Source organism: Hyphopichia burtonii, assembly GCF_001661395.1.
Source record: "Hyphopichia burtonii NRRL Y-1933 unplaced genomic scaffold HYPBUscaffold_1, whole genome shotgun sequence".
Lineage (NCBI taxonomy): Eukaryota > Fungi > Ascomycota > Pichiomycetes > Serinales > Debaryomycetaceae > Hyphopichia > Hyphopichia burtonii.
This window is the reverse complement of record NW_017963728.1, coordinates 109,910-129,322: the sequence shown is the minus strand read 5'-3', so window position 1 is coordinate 129,322 and position 19,413 is coordinate 109,910. Positions and strand designations below refer to the sequence as shown.

Genomic DNA, 19,413 nt, shown 5'->3' with positions numbered 1-19,413 from the left:
CAGTTTTGTAATTATATAAAGCCACCTTGTTTGCAAAGGGAGTAAAAAATACCATTTTGATTTTGCAACAAGTTTTGCGGCGAATCGAATTCCTTGACTTCTCCATGGTCCAAGGTAAGTATACGGTCACATTGCATGACAGTGTCAAGTCTGTGAGCAATGGCAATGACGGTTTTATGCTTGAACTCGTGTCTGATGGTTTCTTGGATGATTTTATCTGTTTGAGCATCGACTGCAGCAGTGGCTTCATCGAGAACCAAGATATTGGAAGTGCTTAATAAAGCTCTGGCAAGACAAATCAATTGTCTTTGACCAGCAGAGAAATTGGATCCTCCTTCTGAGACGTGGGAGTCTAGTTTATCTGGGAGTTCGTCTCTGTCGGAGTCAAGGATGAAATATTTGAGATGAGAAAGTTCGAGTGCTTTCCAAACTTCTTCATCTGTGAAATAACCTAAAGGATTCAAATTTTGTCGAATAGTACCTTCAAACAATTGGGAATCTTGGGGGATGATGCTTAGATTATGACGCAAGTCGTATAAAAGAAGCGTGGTGGTATCTATTTCGTCGATGATAATATTCCCATTCACTGGTTGGATCATACGGAATAATGCAAGGGTGAGTGAACTCTTACCAGCACCGGTTCTACCAACAACTCCAATTTTTTCTCCCAGTTTAATCGAAAAAGTAATATTCTTCAAAACTAAATCAAGATTCTCGGCATATCTAGTAGAGTAATCTTTAAATTCAATTGTTCCTGATGATGGCCAAGTAATAGGTGGTTTTATTAGCCTCAATGAATCTTCATCTTCTTCAAGAGGTAATTCCCAATATTCTAAGCACCTTTCTACCGCGACAACGTTTGACTCAACATCTGCTGATACTCTTACTAAAGCATTTAATGTACTAGTAATTTGTAATGCATAACTCATAACAAAACCTGCCATACCAGCTGATAAAGGTCTACTGGTAGTGAAACTGAAAATAGCCAAGGTTGCTGCACTTAGAACAGTTATGGCACCTATAAATCCCAATCTTACTGCTAGCCATCTATTGACATATCTCATCATGAAAAGACTTTTTAAATTGAAGTCAATATTTCCATGGTTGATATATTCAAATCTATTGATTTGGTCATAGGCTATAATAGTATCAACACCATTCAAACTTTCTTGTAAATGGGCAAATATTGGTGATCTTGACACTGACAACATTCTCTTCAATTCTCTAGAAATTGATACATAAAATCGTTGATAGTACATATAAATCAATGATAACACGAGCATTATGATCATGAAAGGTGGTAAAGATGCTGAAACAATGGCTAAATTAACAACTGACTTGACCAAGTATTTGAAAAACAGGCTAAACACCCGTGGTAATGTTTCATCAACTTTTGAAATGTCATTAGTAAATCGATTCATTATCCTTCCAACGGGGGTTCTTTCGAAAAAATTCATTGGAGCTTTGATTATTCTCTTCACCATTTTTTCATGAATATTTTTGGAACCTTTTATTCCAACATAAGAATTCATCACAAGAGACCTAAGGGTCATCAATATTGCAACTGAGATACCTAGACCAAAGTATTCTAAACTGAAACTTAAAGCATTTTTATTATCACCATTCCTTAAATTTTCTTCGGCCCATATTTTCAAAAAATACGTCTTTATAATACCTGAAACTGATGACATTATTGATATGACAAGAAACATTACGCAACCGGTAATAGAGCATGCTTTGGCATAATTATAGTACACACTCCATTTAACTTTACCTTTGGAAGAAATTTCTTTTAATGGTCCTGTTTTCAATGTTGGAATTGTCTCTTTAAAAGGATCATAATGAAAGGTTGCAATACTAGCCCTGCGATGGCTGTCAACAGATTTAACTACAGAAAACGACAGAACTTCTTCATCCCCCTCAGTTTCATTATCTTTAGTAGCAAACATTTGAGAACCTTCAACTGATTTCTTATCCAGGTATTCCGGGGAATCTTCCCTCGAAACATTGGCGGATTCATTTGGGGTATCTCTTTTACCAAATTCGCTCAATAATTCATATAATTTTGGATTTTTGATCTCATCGTAAGCCTCGTCAATGGTACCACGTTCAATTATTTTACCTGATTCAATAAGATAGGTGTAGTGGGCATAGTTCAAAACGGAAAGTGAGTTAGTGGATAAAATAACTGTCTTCGTGGCTAATAAACCTTTATCACCCAAAACTTTTTCGATAATTTTCTTACCGACATGACTATCAACAGCACTTAAGACATCATCCAAGAGATAAATATCAGAACGAGCATAAACAGCCCTAGCGAGAGCAACACGGGCTTTTTGGCCCCCACTCAAAGAAATACCTTTTTCACCAACTTGAGTCTCGTCACCATCAGGTAATTGTTTTAAGTCTGGTAGTAATTGGCAAGCATCCAAAGTTAGATTATAGAATTTTTCATCGAATCTATGACCAAATAAAATATTATCTTTCACTGAAGAATTAGAGATCCAAGGCAGTTGAGCAGCATAAGCGATTGTACCATTAATTTGGCAGCTTGATTTATTTTCACCAGATCCAGGTGTTGGATAAAGCTGACCTAATAAGGCTAATAATAAGGATGATTTTCCGGATCCAACTTTACCAACGATGGTGATAAGTTCACCTTTACCAGCTTTAAAATCGATATTTTGCAAGGCATAATTAGAATTTGAATCATTAGATTTGGACCATAAAAACGATGTATTCAGAATCTTGAGTGACTCTTCGCCTAAATCTTTAGGGGTAGGGCCATATTCGATGAAATCCGTAGAAATCTCAGGGGCCATAAGAAATTGGCTTATTCTATCGAGACCAACTGAAGCTTCGACTAAAGAATTGAATAACACCGGCAATTCCAATAAAGGGTTTGATAACTTATCTAATAAAGCCATTGCAGGGAAAACCAAATCTGGAGTCATTGGAATAGATTCTAAAATTGTATAAGTTGCTAAAGTAGCTACACTTATCATGAGACTTAATATCGACCAAACAAGATTAGCAAATTGATAAGCAGTTTTAATTTTTCTCCAATTTTTCAATTCTTCATTATTTCTAACGTCGAGTAATCTGTTAACAAGAGGTTTTTCCCAAGCGTATAATTTTAAAGATTTTATTGAAGAAATAATTTCACTAATTAATTTTGTTCTTTTATCTTTGAAAGTCATTTGAGTTTTATTTAATTTTTTAACTCTTTTAACAATGAAGGTGTTAACAGGCATTGAAATCATGATAACGAATAAAGCGGCAAGTGAAGATTTTCCTAAAAGAACCCAAAGAGAAAATGTACAAACGACTAATTCGATGGGGGAAATGATCAAAAAACATACGTATTGGGCAACTTGTTGAAGTCTTGGAACGTCAACTGCAATCAAATTAATGATTGAGGCAGAAGGATGTTTTAATCTAGCTTCAGGAGATAATTTCAAACTTTTTTCATAAATCAAAGACAGTAAAGAAGATTTAATTGATAAACTAACATCTAAAAGTAATAAGTTAGATTTACTAACGACATAAATTTCAAAACAAGAATTGAGAAACATTAAAAATGCAATTGATAAACCTTGTAATAAAGGTAAACTTGGATTTTTTGATTTATCTGAAAAAAATTTAATTAATAAACGTAACAATTGAGGATTAATATATTCAACCATACTTTCAAAGAAACTGAACAAATAAGAATATAAAGCAATTGACCCGAAAGATTTGCATAGGGCCCATATGATTCTAGCCTTTGGATCTTTATTTGAATATTTCTGCCAGTTTTTTGATAATTTTAAAGCGAAAACATCGGTTGAAACTTTTGAAAGAGTCCCTGGCAAATCTTTTTCCAGTAAGGATTGTTTTTTGTAAGAGGAAACGATCATACTGGTTAACCAAGTGAAACTAATTTTTTCCAAGATGTGAGGTTTTGATAATTCAACTTCGAAATATTTCGAATAGTATAATTTGAGTTTATGACTTGGGCTCCACCAATTTTTAGAAGCTTCCATATATAAAATCGAACAAGCATTGAATAGGATCAAAACTTCAATTACTGTTGAATAATTCAGTTTGACCACCGGCCAAATAGTAGTATAATCTTGGAAAAAAAGAATTAACTGTAAAGCTATTAAACAAGGCCAGTATAAGAGAAGGATATTTGACGGTATTGGAGAGTGGCATGTTTCATAAATATGGATTGGTAAGATTATAAAAGTTAATACTGCAAAAGTTATTGCGAAAGATATGATTTTAGTATCGGAATAGCGGTGGTGAATATTGATTAAAGGTACTAGCCATAAATAAAGTAAGGATTGAAAAAAAACTAAATTAACTCGAATCCAATGGACTAGCCCGGTATTTTTGGGGGCTATTGAACCACCAACCTTAGTTTTCTTGAAAAAAATATGATTTAGCTCAAGCAACCCAAACAAAGCAAACCCGATTGAAAATGAACAAAATAAGTTCAGAATAAAGCACGGATTAAAAGCATTTTCGTAATCGGGGGCCAAAGGGTACTTGAAAGCCGAGATCCCACAGACAATCGAAGGATTTGTATCAAGCACCGACATTACCACAATCGAAGAAAGAACAATTCTAGTGAGCACCTTTGGTGAAAATGTCTGGTGAAAACGTCTTGATAAGCGATAGGCGATGATGTACTCTACTAACCTGCGATTTTTGCAAAGTGCACTTTATGTTAATTTGACCGAAGTTGATCTCTAGTTAATTTCATTGGAAATAACACTGTTTCGTTATCTAGTAGATTTATTTTTGCAACAATCAACAAGCTCCAACTGATAAAAGTAATGTTTCGCAAAGTGATGGATTGTTGTATTGTATTAATACGATTTTTACGATTTTAAATCAATTTTTGCACCAATTGTGAAAAATTCCTCTCACCTCCACAAAACAAATGTAAAGACAAAGCTATGAGTATCACTACGTTGGCCAGACCTAACCTTTCCAACCACTGTCTTTAGCTACAATGTTCCTTAGAAAAACTGAAAATAGACAAGTAGAAAATAGACACAGAATATAGACAAGTAGAAAATAGACACAGAATATAGACAAGTAGAATATAGACAAGTAGAATATAGACAAGTAGAAAATAGACAAGTAGAATATAGACAAGTAGAAAATAGACACAGAATATAGACAAGTAGAATATAGACACAGAAAATAGACAAGTAGAATATAGACAAGTAGAAAATAGACACAGAATATAGACAAGTAGAATATAGACACAGAAAATAGACACAGAAAACAGGTATACCCAGTTGCAGCCAATTAGAATAGACCATTATGTAAGTACATCACGTGCCACTAAACGTGACGTGCAGGTGACACATATAAAACACCCGCACCCCCAGCAGCTCCCCCCCTGGCGCTGGTCGGCACCGAGCGCCCGCCAGCCAATCAGCGCCGCCAGAATAAAATAACGGAAATTTTTCGGAGTTGCAAAACCATCACACAAAATTAAATCTGGAGAAGCAAAACAAAGAAGCCAAAAAAAAACACGGCCAGAAATCCGAGGGCATCTCCGGACGAACGAGTGCTTCAGCCAGGTTTCCAGTTGGCCATCATGGCTACAGTAGCTGGAGGGTGGTGGTGGTGTAGCTGGGTTGCAGTTACAGGGAAGCTCAACTGTAGTTTGACCGGCGTGCAATGGGTACATCCTGGCAAATCAGCCAACAGGCACTGGAAAAACTCCGGATAAGGGCGATTCCATGAAAACAAAACAATGCACCAGTATTATAAATTTGTCCCCTGTCATTGGCTGAAATCAAAGAAACCTGAATCGACATCCGAGCATTTTTGTCTTAGTGAAAACTTCCGTGAGTCCATACTAAACCCACTATTGCTGATGTTTAACAGTAAGCTTCGCATCGTAACACCAATGATCTTTTCCCGCTTTATATATCATTAAACTTGTTTCCTCCCTTTTTTTCTTCCACTTGAAATTTTTTTTTTTTTCCCTTCTTCTCTCCTTACTTTCTTAAGGTTATTTTAAATAATGTTATCTGCCTCAAGAATTGCTTCTAAGGCTGTTCCACGTTCTTCAGTTCGTGGTTTAGCTACTGCTGCTTTAACTAGAGATTCCAAAGTTAACCAAAATTTATTAGAAGATTTTTCATTTATTAATTATAAAAAAAATTTGGAAAATGTTGATATTGTTAAATCAAGATTAAATAGACCATTAACTTATGCTGAAAAGTTATTATATGGTCATTTGGATGATCCTCATGGACAAGCCATTGAAAGAGGGGTTTCTTATTTAAAATTAAGACCTGATCGTGTTGCTTGTCAAGATGCTACTGCTCAAATGGCTATTCTTCAATTTATGTCTGCTGGTATGCCCCAAGTTGCTACTCCTTCCACTGTTCATTGTGATCATTTAATTCAAGCTCAAATTGGTGGGGAAAAAGATTTAGCTAGAGCCATTGATTTAAATAAAGAAGTTTTTGATTTCTTATCAACTGCTTGTTCTAAATATAATTTGGGTTTCTGGAAACCTGGTTCTGGTATCATTCATCAAATTGTTTTGGAAAATTACGCTTTCCCAGGTGCTTTATTAATTGGTACCGATTCTCACACTCCAAACGCTGGTGGTTTGGGTCAATTGGCTATTGGTGTTGGTGGTGCTGATGCTGTTGATGTCATGGCTAACTTACCTTGGGAATTGAAAGCTCCAAAAATTATTGGTGTTAAATTAACCGGTAAAATGTCTGGTTGGACTTCTCCAAAAGATATTATCTTGAAATTAGCTGGTATCACTACCGTTAAAGGTGGTACTGGTTCTATTATCGAATATTTCGGTTCTGGTGTTGAAACTTTCTCTTGTACCGGTATGGGTACCATCTGTAATATGGGTGCTGAAATTGGTGCTACCACTTCTGTTTTCCCTTTCAACAAATCAATGGTTGATTATTTGAAAGCTACCAGAAGATCTCAAATTGCTGATTTTGCCTCCTTATATAAAGATGATTTCTTGGCTGCTGATGAAGGTTGTGAATATGATCAAGTTATTGAAATTGATTTAAACACTTTAGAACCTCACATTAACGGTCCTTTCACCCCAGATTTAGCTACTCCAGTCTCTAAAATGAGAGAAACCGCTATTGCTAATGGCTGGCCTTTGGATGTTAGAGTTGGTTTAATTGGTTCTTGTACCAACTCTTCTTATGAAGATATGACTAGAGCTGCTTCCATCATTAAAGATGCTGGTGCTCATGGCTTAAAAGCTAAATCCATCTATACCGTTTCTCCAGGTTCTGAACAAGTTAGAGCCACTATTGAAAGAGATGGTCAATTGAAAACTTTCCAAGATTTCGGTGGTGTTGTCATGGCTAATGCTTGTGGTCCATGTATTGGTCAATGGGATAGACAAGATATTAAAAAAGGTGACAAGAACACCATTGTCTCTTCTTTCAACAGAAATTTCACCTCTAGAAATGATGGTAACCCAGCTACTCACGCCTTTGTTGCTTCTCCTGAAATGACTACTGCTTACGCTATTTCTGGTGATTTAGGTTTCAACCCTCTTACTGATACTTTGAAAGATTCTGAAGGTAATGAATTCAAATTAAAAGAACCTTCTGGAATTGGTTTACCACCAAAAGGTTACGATGCCGGTGTTAACACTTATCAAGCTCCTCCAGCTGATAGATCTGGTGTTGAAGTTGTTATTGCTCCAACTTCTGACAGATTGCAAAAATTAAAACCTTTCAAAGCTTGGGATGGTAAAGATGCTGAAAGATTACCAATTTTAATTAAAGCCGTTGGTAAAACTACTACTGATCATATTTCTATGGCCGGTCCTTGGTTGAAATACCGTGGTCACTTGGAAAACATTTCTAACAATTATATGATTGGTGCTATTAACGCTGAAAATGGTGAAGCTAACAACGTTAAAAATCACTACACTGGTGAATACAAAGGTGTTCCAGACACCGCTGCTGATTACAGAGACGCTGGTCATAAATGGGTTGTTATTGGTGATGAAAATTTCGGTGAAGGTTCTTCAAGAGAACATGCTGCTTTGGAACCAAGATTCTTGGGTGGTTTCGCCATTATTACCAAATCTTTCGCTCGTATTCACGAAACTAACTTGAAGAAACAAGGTTTATTACCATTGAACTTCGTTAACGTTGCTGATTACGATAAAATTAACTTTGATGATGAAGTTGACATCTTAGGTTTAACCGAATTAGCCCCAGGTAAGAATGTTACCTTAAGAGTTCATCCTAAAGAAGGTGAAGCTTGGGAAGCTGAATTATCTCACACTTATAATGCTGAACAAATTGAATGGTTCATCCACGGTTCTGCTTTGAATAAGATGGCTGCTGTTGCTGCTGAAAAAGAATAAGTTAGTTTATAAATTTGGAGAGAATTTTTTTTTAAAAGCATAAAAAACTTTTTGAGGCTTAATAAAACTCTTATCTTTTTTACGACTAGTCAATTTTCCTTCTTATCTTGTTTTTTTTAGCAATTCCTGTCTTATTTATATATTCACATTACTATTTATTTATTTAATTTATCACATTAGGTGTTTTCGTTTCAAAAGTTTTATCGTAGTTTTTTCCGCAGTTATTGATTTCAATTTGCAACTTGTTACAAATAATAGACAATTTGAAAAGATACCGTACAAACTTTTCAAGCTAGTATACCGTAGTCCGCACTTCATTTGGACGTATACTTACCTCCTGTACTGTTTCTGGTAAATCTTGTTTCAATAATTGCACCAGTTCATAATTGAGGTGTGAGCCTTCAAGAAACTTGTTATTTCGATCATCAACATAATCTTCATTGAAATTTTGAAAAATTTCTTCATCAATACACTCGTCATCCACATAAATCGAGCCTTGGAAAAGCCCATCGGTGACCGATATTTCTTTTAAGTTCGAAGGCCACAGTTTACCTAATTCGAAATCATCAAGAAACGATTTGGAAAATTTTCCAAAAGAAAGATCAACTATTTCTAATGAGTCGGGAAGTGAGCTTAGTTTAACATTCGATGCCCTACAGAAAATTGATAAACACTTTAATTCACTCGGAAGATTAATCAAATCAATGTTTTTGCTGTAAATCCTGGCAGAATTCTTATAATCTTCTGATTTCGGTTCATTATCGTCGACGTTTATTATTGAAGTATCGTAAAATGCAAGTTTTGTTAAAGTCGAAGGTAATGGAATTGCCGATAAATTTGTACAATATCCATCTTTAATATTGAGACTGTCCAAGTTTCTAAATTTCATTAATCCACCGTTAATTAATTCTTTTGAACATTCATTAATATTTTCAATTGTAAGTTGATGTATTCCAGGTAAAGTGGTAGTAATAAACCTAAGCTCTGCGTTCGTCAAAGCATGATCAAAATCTGCTTCCATACAAACTTTTTCTATCTTGCTAATGTAGACACTGTGGTTCGTTAATAATTCTTTGAATTCATTCAGACAAGAATTCCAGCCGATCAGGAGAACTAGAGGCTTTATATCATGAAGGGAGCACAATCTAAAGAATGTTTCAATGAACTTCAACCCAGAAATATAAGTCACTTGCATCGTTCGGCCAAGGTCTTCAAAGCGCCTGGTAAATGTATCATAGCGATTGGTAGTCCGAATATGATTTTCTATGCTGCATCCAATGTGGACTTCATTACTGAAGAGCATTTCTTGTACTGCTTCTCGAACAGTTGGATTAGGAGAGCTAAGAAATTGCAAAGCCGTGGATTCTGACAAGCATTTGATCTTTTTAATAATCGTTTCAGGGGAAAGATTTGCACTCAGTTCAACAGTGAAGTCTTCCATTTTGACAATGTAGGTTTACTTGGATAATTCTGTAGATTATCGTCTATATAAATATACCGAATGAGTCATTTAGCTTGATTAGGTGAGGCCACCACAAATGACTCATAAAATCTAAGAGTACTAGCTCAAATTGAGAGGGTATTGTCAGAAATAATCTAATTGAAGCAACTGCCTTATTAAGAAACTGTCCTTCCATTATGCAAGAATACTGTCTGAGTTAAGTATTTGAAGAACCAAATTGTTTTTGTTGCAAAACAACCTTTCCTAAAATCTTGAACCTGACTAAAATATATACATACCTTGAGTTGAATCGAATAGAAAGAACAACATAAAGTAGGTTTTAGTTTTCGTCCAATATGATTTTCTCTCAGCAATATATGTAATTAAAGTACGAACAATTTTGTGAACTATTTATACGAAAAACACGAAGTTTTCTACCATTAATCCGTCAATCAGAGTTCATAGAATAGTTTCGTAGCTAGTACCGCATGCGTTTAAATATATGAATTTGTTATTTAGATTCCTTAACATATGAATACTATGTCAAAAAAAATGAAAATATTATATTAGCACAGAAGAAACACACTCAACTCAAGAATTAACTACAGAACACAGTATCAAAGCTGCTAGGATTCAGACTGATGGCTTAAAATATCAATAAAACAAAAATTTGATTTCTGAAGAGCGTTTAAAAACTATTTAGATATATATCTGCATAGTTACCCACATGCAAATTTTGCTATGAAAGTGCCTGGTTAGCTCAATGGCTAGAGCGTGTGACTTTTAATCACAAGGTTGCGGGTTCGACCCCCGCATCGGGCTTTCTTTTTTGCAACTAAATTTCAGTGCTTTTTTTATATTTTAAATAACAATTCAAGTTCTTTGGCAATCAACTTCCAAGATTTTTATCAGTTAATAACAGTGGCATGAATAAGCATCCCTAAGCAAATGCTTATATTTCGAGCAAACACCCAGACAAATAGAGACAGTCAAAATTCAGATTCCCCAAATTCAAAATAACAGAAAAACAACGTTAAAGACATATCTCGTAAACATAGTTCGTATCTTCAAAGACTTATTAATTTCGTATTTAAAGCTGTCAACGCTGGAGGATGCTCCCCCAATTTATAAATTCCGTTTTTCAGCGAATCTGGAGATTAAAAATTTAGGGCGGAAATTTTAAGTTCCAGATACAATAAAAGAAGATGGGATAGACCTAACTTCCCATTTCCGGTTAGGACTTAACCTTGTTGAAACATTATTAAGATGACTAACAAACATATAGTTGCAGCCTTACAAATTGGAGCATCTCCAGAGGGTACACCGGCTACAATTGATAAGATTTTAAGCTATGAAAAGGAAATAGTTGACAAGAAGATCGAATTAGTCTGTATTCCAGAGGCAACAATTGGAGGTTATCCTAAAGGATCATCCTTTGGAACTCAGTTGGGTTATCGCTTACAATCGGGTAGAGAAGAGTTTGCTGAATATTTTAAGAATGCTATCAGTATCCCAGGTCCTGAAATAAAAGTATTGGAAGGTTTAAGTAAACGCACTGGAGCTATCATTTCTTCAGGAGCCATAGAGAAAGATGGCTCAACTTTATATTGTACTATGATTTATATTGATCCCAAATTAGGTTATATTGGAAAACATAGAAAACTTGTACCTACTGGATCTGAAAGACTTATCTGGGGTAGTGGAGATGGCTCTACATTATATACAACCAAGACAGACAAACTTGGAAACATTGGAGGAGCTATTTGTTGGGAAAATTTCATGCCATTATTAAGGGCATCATTCTATGCTAAAGATCTTAGTATTTATTTGGCACCAACTGTAGATGAAAGAGAAGTTTGGAGATCGTTAATTAAAACAATCGGGGTTGAAGGGAGATTATTTGCAATTTCTGCAGTACAATTTTTACCACCAGCTGATCAAATTGGTTTAAATTTGCCAGAATGGGAGCCAACCAGAAATGTAATTAATGGGGGATCAATTATAGTTAATCCTTATGGAGATATTATAGCAGGCCCATTATTAGGAAAAGAAGGAATTTTAAGTACCGAAATTGATTTGGATATTTTGATTGAAGCTAGATACGATCTTGATTTAAATGGTCATTATTCTAGAAATGACATATTTCAATTACATGTCGATGAAACCGAGAGAAAGGGAGTCATTTTCAAGTAGTAATGCTACAGTATATTATGTTATAGACAAAAAAATACATATATTTAACAAACCAAATAAATCAATAAGAAGAAATAAAGTTAATCAGGGTTTATGGATGTAATCCATTAATTCATGTAAAACGTTTTCCAAACTCGAGTAAAAAGCACAATAATCATTAATATCAACAAAATTATTTCTCAAATCATAATAGATTTTTTCATTCATTTGTAATAATTCCAGCTTAGTAGTAAAATCAAGTTCATCATTTTTCAAATCATCTTGTAAAAGGCGGTTTGAAAACAATGATTGATTTAAAGAACTATTTGAATCAAAATCATTTTTAGATAAATCGTCATTTTGAAAATCGAGTAAAGGAGGGATTTCATTCATTGAAGCATCATCATATTTTATTGGGCCCAAATTAATACCGTTATTCATCAAAATAGGTTGAGGGACATCCATGACATTAAATAATTCACTCATATTCATATAGCTAGTCACTTGATAATCGAAAAATTCAATCTTATTATTTGAAAGATTTTTATTATTTAATTGATTATAATGATTAATTGATTTAATGATATTATATTTTTTCAAAATATATTGCCAAGTTAAATTTGTTAAACTTAACATTCTTTTATATTTTTCATTTTTAAACCATTTTCTATTCAAAATGAAAAGGGCTTTATTAATTAATTTAACATAAATGATTAATTCATTTATGGTCATGAATTCATATTTGAATTTAACACAAATGATGATAAATAATAAAATGATTGAATCTAAAGGAATTGTTCTTTTAACGTACCAATTAAATTTACCAAATTTGATAAAATCATTATATTTCAAGAAATCGTTTAAATTATGAAGAATTGAAGGAATCAAGTTATTGTGTAAATTTTCATAAGTAAAATTTTCGTATTGATTGAATCTTAATTGAGAAATTGAAGAATTATCGAAATTTTTAATTATGTTTGATTCTTCTAAATTACCAAAAGTATCTTCAAATTTATTAAAAGAAAGGGAGTTTTTCAGTTTTGAATCTTTTAAATCAATTTTAAAATCTTTATCCTTATTTGAATCTCTCATTAAGATTTTTTTATGTAATAACATAAGAGATCTATCAACAAAACTCCAAGAATGATTTTTAATAAAGTTTATTAAATTCATTTCTTGAACAGTTTGAGGAGGATTAACTTTATAATGATTTGACATTTTAACGATTGATTGGTGAATAAAATGAAATAGATCAATAATCATTGATTTAATATGATTAATTTCATCACTAGTAATGTTATTTGAAAAGCCATTATGCAATTGATAAACCAATTCACTTAATATTCGATCGAATTTAAATTTAACATTCATTGATAACATTGTTATATCCAATTTTTTATTAATACACATCCCTGATTCATTATAAACTGGATCTTCATCATCAGGTAATAAAACATTAAAATCATCAAATTTACAAACTGGAGGTAAACAAAAATTATGAGAAGTTAAAGCATCCAAGCCAAATATAACCCACCAGATTAATCTTCTAAATTTAATAACTTCCCAATCATTAATTCTTAGTGAATTTATTGGATCTTTATGCATTTGCAAAAATTTGGCATATCTAATAATATGAGACATTTCCATTGTTGAAGGGTTTGGCGAAGTTGATTGAATAATAACATTACCCAATAAGAGAGGAATTGTTTTCAAGCCATGAGGATAATTAAAATATTGACAGATTTTATTAAAACCTTTTAAATATTTATTAATATCTTGATTTAATAATAAATTATCATATTCTTCGAATTCTGATATTGTGGAGGCGTATAAAATTGGGAAATATAACGTATAAAATTGTAAATAATCAAAATTTTTCTTTAAATTATCATCATCATCAAGATTTAATTGAATATTCCAATAATTGTCATGTTCTTTAATGAAATCATCTAATTTTATCATTATTGGTAATAAGATATGAACCGAGTTTATATATCGATTTAATAATTCATATGATCTTTCTTTTGTTTGGGGTAAGTGATTTAATAAATCATTTAATAAATTATCATTATCATAGTAGGTATTTGTACCATAAAGATAATTAGTTGTAGTTGCTGGGTTTGAAGAATAAGCGTTTAATGAATTATGTAAGCCGGGGTTATTTGGTTGGTGATTTGAAGTGGATGCCGGTATGTTATCTAAGAAGTTTGTTGGTTGAGATCTAATAAATAAAGAGTTGATATTCGTGGACGAGTTATTGTTGGATTTATTAGGAGAATTCGAGTATGTTTCTCCGGTGTATGTGAATGATGATAAGTTAAAAGAGTATTCTTCATTTTCTTGTGGATGCTGTTGTTGTTGCGGTTGTTGTAATGGTTGTTGTAATTGTTGTTGTTGTTGCTGGGGCGCCGGTTGCAGCAGTTGATTATTTGAGTAATTTGTATTGAAAAAGTTATTGGTAATGTTATTACTTAAGGTATTCAATACCGGAGTTTGTAATAAACTGGTAGTGCCAAAGTTGACTGGAATTGGAGTTGAACCATTGGAGCTTGAAACGTTTGAATGGGATTTATAATTATTTAAAGATAAATCCGGTAATAATTTTTTATCGATCGAAGAATCATCGGTGGTGACCGATTCAATAAGTTTAGGAGATATTGGAGAATGATTTGAGTTAGTGTTGGAAGATATCGAAGATCTTTTTTCAAGATCGTCATCATAAGTTTTCTTTTGGTTATTTTTTGCCGATTTTTTACCACCTCTACTCACCCGTTCATTAATGAAATATTTACATTCAATACCTAATTTTTCACAGTTATTACATATTGGATGAGATCTTGAACACTTGATTTTCTTGGAGTGACAATAAACACAACTCAAGATCTTACGTTGTCTTGTTTTCTGGACCTTCATAACTTTCCCGTCGGCCAAAATTTTCATATTTTCATGTTTCTCCTTTTCACTCTTTAGGCTAGTGGTGCTGGCGGCCCCGCCGCCAGTATCACCGGTACCCATCGCGGCAGCAGCATCGTCAAGACCCTCAGCAACAGTAGCAACACCATCACCGACGTCTACTCCGGCACCGACTCCGTCTTTCGACATATTAATCGAATCCAAATGGTCGGAGATTAAGGGCGAAGCCAATCCACCTAAAGCCAGCTCATTCAAATGATCAACTTCCATCATATTCAGAGATCACCGTATAACGCAAAGATAATAAGAATCCGTAAAGCTAATGAAAAGGTTAATGAAAAGATGAAGATAAATAAAACAAGCAAAACAGATACAAATACAAAAGAAAAAAAAAAAAAAAAAAAAAAAAAAAACGAAGAGAAATATGGGGTTTTTGAACTTAACTGCGTGACACTTACTTCACCAGGTTTACATACAATACGGAGGAGCAGCACATCCAATTACACCTCCCCATGGCACCCGCGGGGTTAAGCACTTCTACCTGCCCATACTAACCACTGGTCCAAACCTATTGCATACTACTAGAAATCAAATCGTACCCTTATAAAAGCAGCTTGGGTGGTCGGAATTTAGAAATGGAGTTAGAAAAAAACACTTGGAGGGCGCTTACGTAAGTGATTATGTAAGTGGTTACGTAAGTGACGATGAACAAAAAAATCGCACTTTAATACCCGACGCCCGTACACCGAACAACTTGTGCCCTCCACGCACTCTGGGTCCACGCACGCCCATATTCGTAATTTTCACTATTCTATTAACGTGTAAGCGTATTATTGGTAAGTACGCGTAGATTTATCACTGTAAGGCTTTTTTGTCTTCACTACTTAATAATCTAAGAGACTTATTACATCCTATTACAGTAGGTATGATAAATGGTTTACTTTCGATCTCAACAACGCTTAGGGATAATCCAAACACTTAAATATAAGCAAAGATATATTCTAATCAAATAGTAATTAAATTGGCTGTAACGTATATCTAGAAGAATAAAAGGTTCTAATAAAACAGTATACTAATAAAACAGTATACTAATAAAACAGTATACTAATAAAACAGTTCTATGTAGTGGATTAACGAAAAGAAAAGACTAGGTGCCTGGTGTACGGAGGCGCACCCCGTCCAGTTGGAGTGCCGGGACCACTCCTCTGGGGTTATTCTACAATCTATATGTATTTGAGTACTTCGCTGACAACGTATTCAGCTATGTTTTGAATGTCTGAGCTTCTAATAGGGTATGGATTGTCGCGTTCCAAAAGGGTTATAAAGGCTCTTGTCATGGGTGAATTACTAGCACTTTGGCAGCAGTTATATTCTTTATTATATGAATTACTTATATAGATAAGCTTTCGATTGATGCTGGCCGCGGTCCGACTATAGAACTCGAGGATACTGCAGTTGCAATAATCTTGATTGTTAATGAAGACCTTGTCATAGCTCAAATCTGGCTTTGATGCTTTCAACAAGGAAAGTGTACTGCAAGAAGAATACTATGTAATATCAAGTTGCTGGAGCTCTTTAAAAAGCGGCTAGGATTTGGGCGTATGTGAGAATGGAAAACTTGAAGCGCTTTGAATTGTTTTATAGAGCACCAATACATGGCGCTTAACACCAGCCGATTATGAAGCCGTGATTGGGAGAACTACGGCTATTGGGTTAAAAGCATTTCTCTAAATAGAAGTCCAGTAAAAATACACAACGCATGGTCTACTTGCAGCGATTCACGATTTTTTTGAATAGAACGTTCTCAAGGCTATACCAATGAGTTCAGGAGCTTACCACCAGGCATCTTGGCAGGCTTTAATTTGGTGTTCAATTATCATAGGGTATAGGTGAATTTTGCAACCTAAATGTACGGGTTTCCCACCGGGGAGAGGGTCGTGTCTCCCCCCACCACCCACTTTTAGAGTGTGCTGTCCATACAAAAAAAATCAAAACATTTTTCAGTTAAGTCAAATCACCAATAGTTTAAATTAATATAATCAAACTTATAATGGATTTTGAAGAAATTGAAGATATTAATGGGATTCGTTTGGCTTGGAATACGTTCCCCTCCACCAAGGCCGAAGCCCAAAAAATCGTGGTACCCACTGGGGCATTATACACTCCTTTAAAATATAGAGAAGATTTACCTCTTGCATCCTATGATCCAGTATGGTGTTCTAATCCTTCTTGTAAAAGTATTTTAAATCCTTATTGTCGAGTTGATATGACTGGGTTCTGGTTCTGTCCAATTTGTAATCATCGTAATCCATTACCTCCACATTATTCTGGTATCAATGCTGAAAATATGCCTTTAGAATTACAACCAACTTCTTCTACAATTGAATATATTACTGCTAGACCAGTTCAACAACCTCCGGTTTTCTGTCTTGTTATTGACTTATGCCAAGATGATGATAACTTAAAAGCTTTAAAAGATACTTTAATTGTTTCTTTATCTCTTTTACCTCCAAACGCTTTAGTTGGTTTAATTACTTATGGTACTATGGTTCAAGTTCATGATTTAGGTTCGGAATCAATTAAAAAATCTTATATCTTCAGAGGTGATAAAGAATATAACGATAAACAAATTGGTGATATGTTAAATAATCCAATTTTAACTAATGATGGTAGACCAGCAATTATAAATAATTTAAGTCGTTTTTTCTTGCCAGTGGAAGATATAGAATTCCAATTAACTTCAATTTTAGAAAATTTAACTCCTGATCCTTGGCCAGTGGCTCATGGTGACAGACCTTTAAGATCAACTGGTTCTGCTCTTAATATTGCAATTAATTTATTAGGCCAAACTTTTATCGGATTAGGGGCTAGAATCATGTTATTTTCTGCCGGTTTATGTACTTTAAATCCAGGTTTAATCGTTGGTAATAAATTAAAGGAACCAATCAGATCTCACTCGGATATCGATAAAGATAATGCTAAACATTTCAAAAAAGCAATCAAATTCTACGATCAATTGGCTTTGAAAGCAGTTAAAAACTCTCATACTATTGATGTTTTCGGTGGTTGTTTGGATCAAATTGGTATGTTAGAAATGAAAAACTTAACTAATTTGACCGGTGGTACTTTATTATTATCTGATGCTTTTACTACTTCGATCTTTAAACAATCATTTTTAAGATTATTTAATAAAGATAGTGAAGGTTACTTATTAATGGGTTTCAATGGTACTTTTGATATCAAAACTTCAAGAGAATTGAAAGTTAGTGGTTTAATTGGTCACGCTTCTTCCTTAAACGTTAAAGGTCCAAATGTTTCTGAAAATGAAGTTGGTATTGGTGGTACTAATCAATATAGATTATGTTCAATTTCTCCCCAACATACTTATGCGGTATTTTTCGATATTGCTAATACTCAATCTTTACCAAATAATGCTCAATCTTATATTCAATTTATTACTCATTATCAACATTCTTCAGGTACTTATAGATTAAGAGTTACTACCATTTCTAATATTCTTACTTCTGATGAACAAATTTTAACTCAATCTTTTGACCAAGAAGCCGCCGCTGTTTTAATGGCTAGAGTTACTCTCTTTAAATCAGAACAAGATGATGGTGCGGATGTTTTAAGATGGATTGATCGTATGTTAATTAAATTATGTCAAAAATTCGCTGATTATAGAAAAGATTTAGAAGAATCTTTTAGATTAGGTCCTCAATTTTCTTTATACCCTCAATTTATTTATTATTTAAGAAGATCCCAATTTTTACAAGTTTTCAATAATTCTCCTGATGAAACTGCTTTTTATAGACATGTTTTGTTAACTGAAGACACTAATAATTCATTAATTATGATTCAACCAACTTTAACTGCTTTTGAATTAGATAAAGAACCCGAAGCAGTATTATTGGATTCAGTCTCAATCAAAAATGATCGTATCCTTTTATTAGATACTTTCTTCCATATTTTGATCTATCATGGTAAAACAATTGCTGAATGGCGTAAAGCTGGTTATCAAGATTTACCAGAATATGAAAATTTAAAACAATTATTACAAGAACCAAAACAAGAAGCCGCTGACTTATTAGTTGATCGTTATCCTTTACCAAGATTTATCGATACTGAAGAAGGTGGTTCTCAAGCTAGATTTTTATATTCTAAATTAAATCCAAGTACTAGTTATAACGCTGCTAATATTGGTGTCAATGGTGCTGTTGTCTTGACTGATGATGTTTCATTACAAATTTTCATGACTCATTTACAAAAATTGGTTGTTTCTGGTTCTAACTAATCTATTTTTAAGTAAATGAATTCCTTTATTTCATATGTCTTGTCTCATCTTTATTATTATTTACTTCTTCCATCACCCCTTTTTAACCCGAAAATATAATGTACTACTTTAATTTCTGCTTGTTCTTCTGTATGTAGCTTTCATCTTGTATAGCCTATAAAAGTTTTTACCATTTTATCATGTAAACTGAATCAGAGATTCTTTATGTTT

General features: G+C 33.7%; 6 protein-coding genes and 1 non-coding gene across 7 annotated transcripts; 4 read left to right on the top strand and 3 right to left on the bottom strand.

The window, feature by feature from the left end:
• Positions 1 to 11: 11 nt before the first annotated feature.
• On the bottom strand, positions 12 to 4,586 carry HYPBUDRAFT_3297 (ATP-binding cassette bilirubin transporter; the record flags this gene model as incomplete). The annotated part of the gene is made up of 1 exon (XM_020223341.1): positions 12 to 4,586. One exon carries the CDS (start codon positions 4,584 to 4,586, stop codon positions 12 to 14), a length of 4,575 nt encoding a protein of 1,524 aa, XP_020078372.1.
• A 1,030-nt stretch (positions 4,587 to 5,616) lies between these two features.
• On the top strand, positions 5,617 to 8,501 carry ACO1 (aconitate hydratase). Its single transcript, XM_020220343.1, has one exon. The coding sequence runs from the start codon at positions 6,032 to 6,034 to the stop codon at positions 8,381 to 8,383; it is 2,352 nt and encodes a 783-aa protein (XP_020078371.1). The 5' UTR covers positions 5,617 to 6,031; the 3' UTR covers positions 8,384 to 8,501.
• Positions 8,260 to 9,959, bottom strand: HYPBUDRAFT_169749 (uncharacterized protein). The gene has a single exon (XM_020222834.1). The coding sequence runs from the start codon at positions 9,822 to 9,824 to the stop codon at positions 8,676 to 8,678; it is 1,149 nt and encodes a 382-aa protein (XP_020078370.1). The 5' UTR covers positions 9,825 to 9,959; the 3' UTR covers positions 8,260 to 8,675.
• Positions 9,960 to 10,462: 503 nt separating this feature from the next.
• Positions 10,463 to 12,017, top strand: HYPBUDRAFT_159235 (carbon-nitrogen hydrolase family protein; the record flags this gene model as incomplete). Its single annotated transcript, XM_020222431.1, has 2 exons — positions 10,463 to 10,600; positions 11,110 to 12,017. The coding sequence occupies exons 1-2, from the start codon at positions 10,588 to 10,590 to the stop codon at positions 12,015 to 12,017; spliced, it is 921 nt and encodes a 306-aa protein (XP_020078369.1). The 5' UTR covers positions 10,463 to 10,587.
• HYPBUDRAFT_t28 lies at positions 10,574 to 10,646 on the top strand. Its single transcript has one exon. It is a non-coding gene; the product is annotated as a tRNA-Lys (tRNA).
• Positions 12,018 to 12,110: 93 nt separating the features above from the next.
• On the bottom strand, positions 12,111 to 15,197 carry ZCF5 (Zcf5p; the record flags this gene model as incomplete). Its single annotated transcript, XM_020219157.1, has 1 exon — positions 12,111 to 15,197. A coding segment is annotated over exon 1 (3,072 nt), but the record flags the coding sequence as incomplete, so codon positions are not given.
• A 1,762-nt stretch (positions 15,198 to 16,959) lies between these two features.
• Positions 16,960 to 19,203, top strand: SEC23 (GTPase-activating protein; the record flags this gene model as incomplete). The annotated part of the gene is made up of 1 exon (XM_020218081.1): positions 16,960 to 19,203. One exon carries the CDS (start codon positions 16,960 to 16,962, stop codon positions 19,201 to 19,203), a length of 2,244 nt encoding a protein of 747 aa, XP_020078367.1.
• Positions 19,204 to 19,413: the final 210 nt, after the last annotated feature.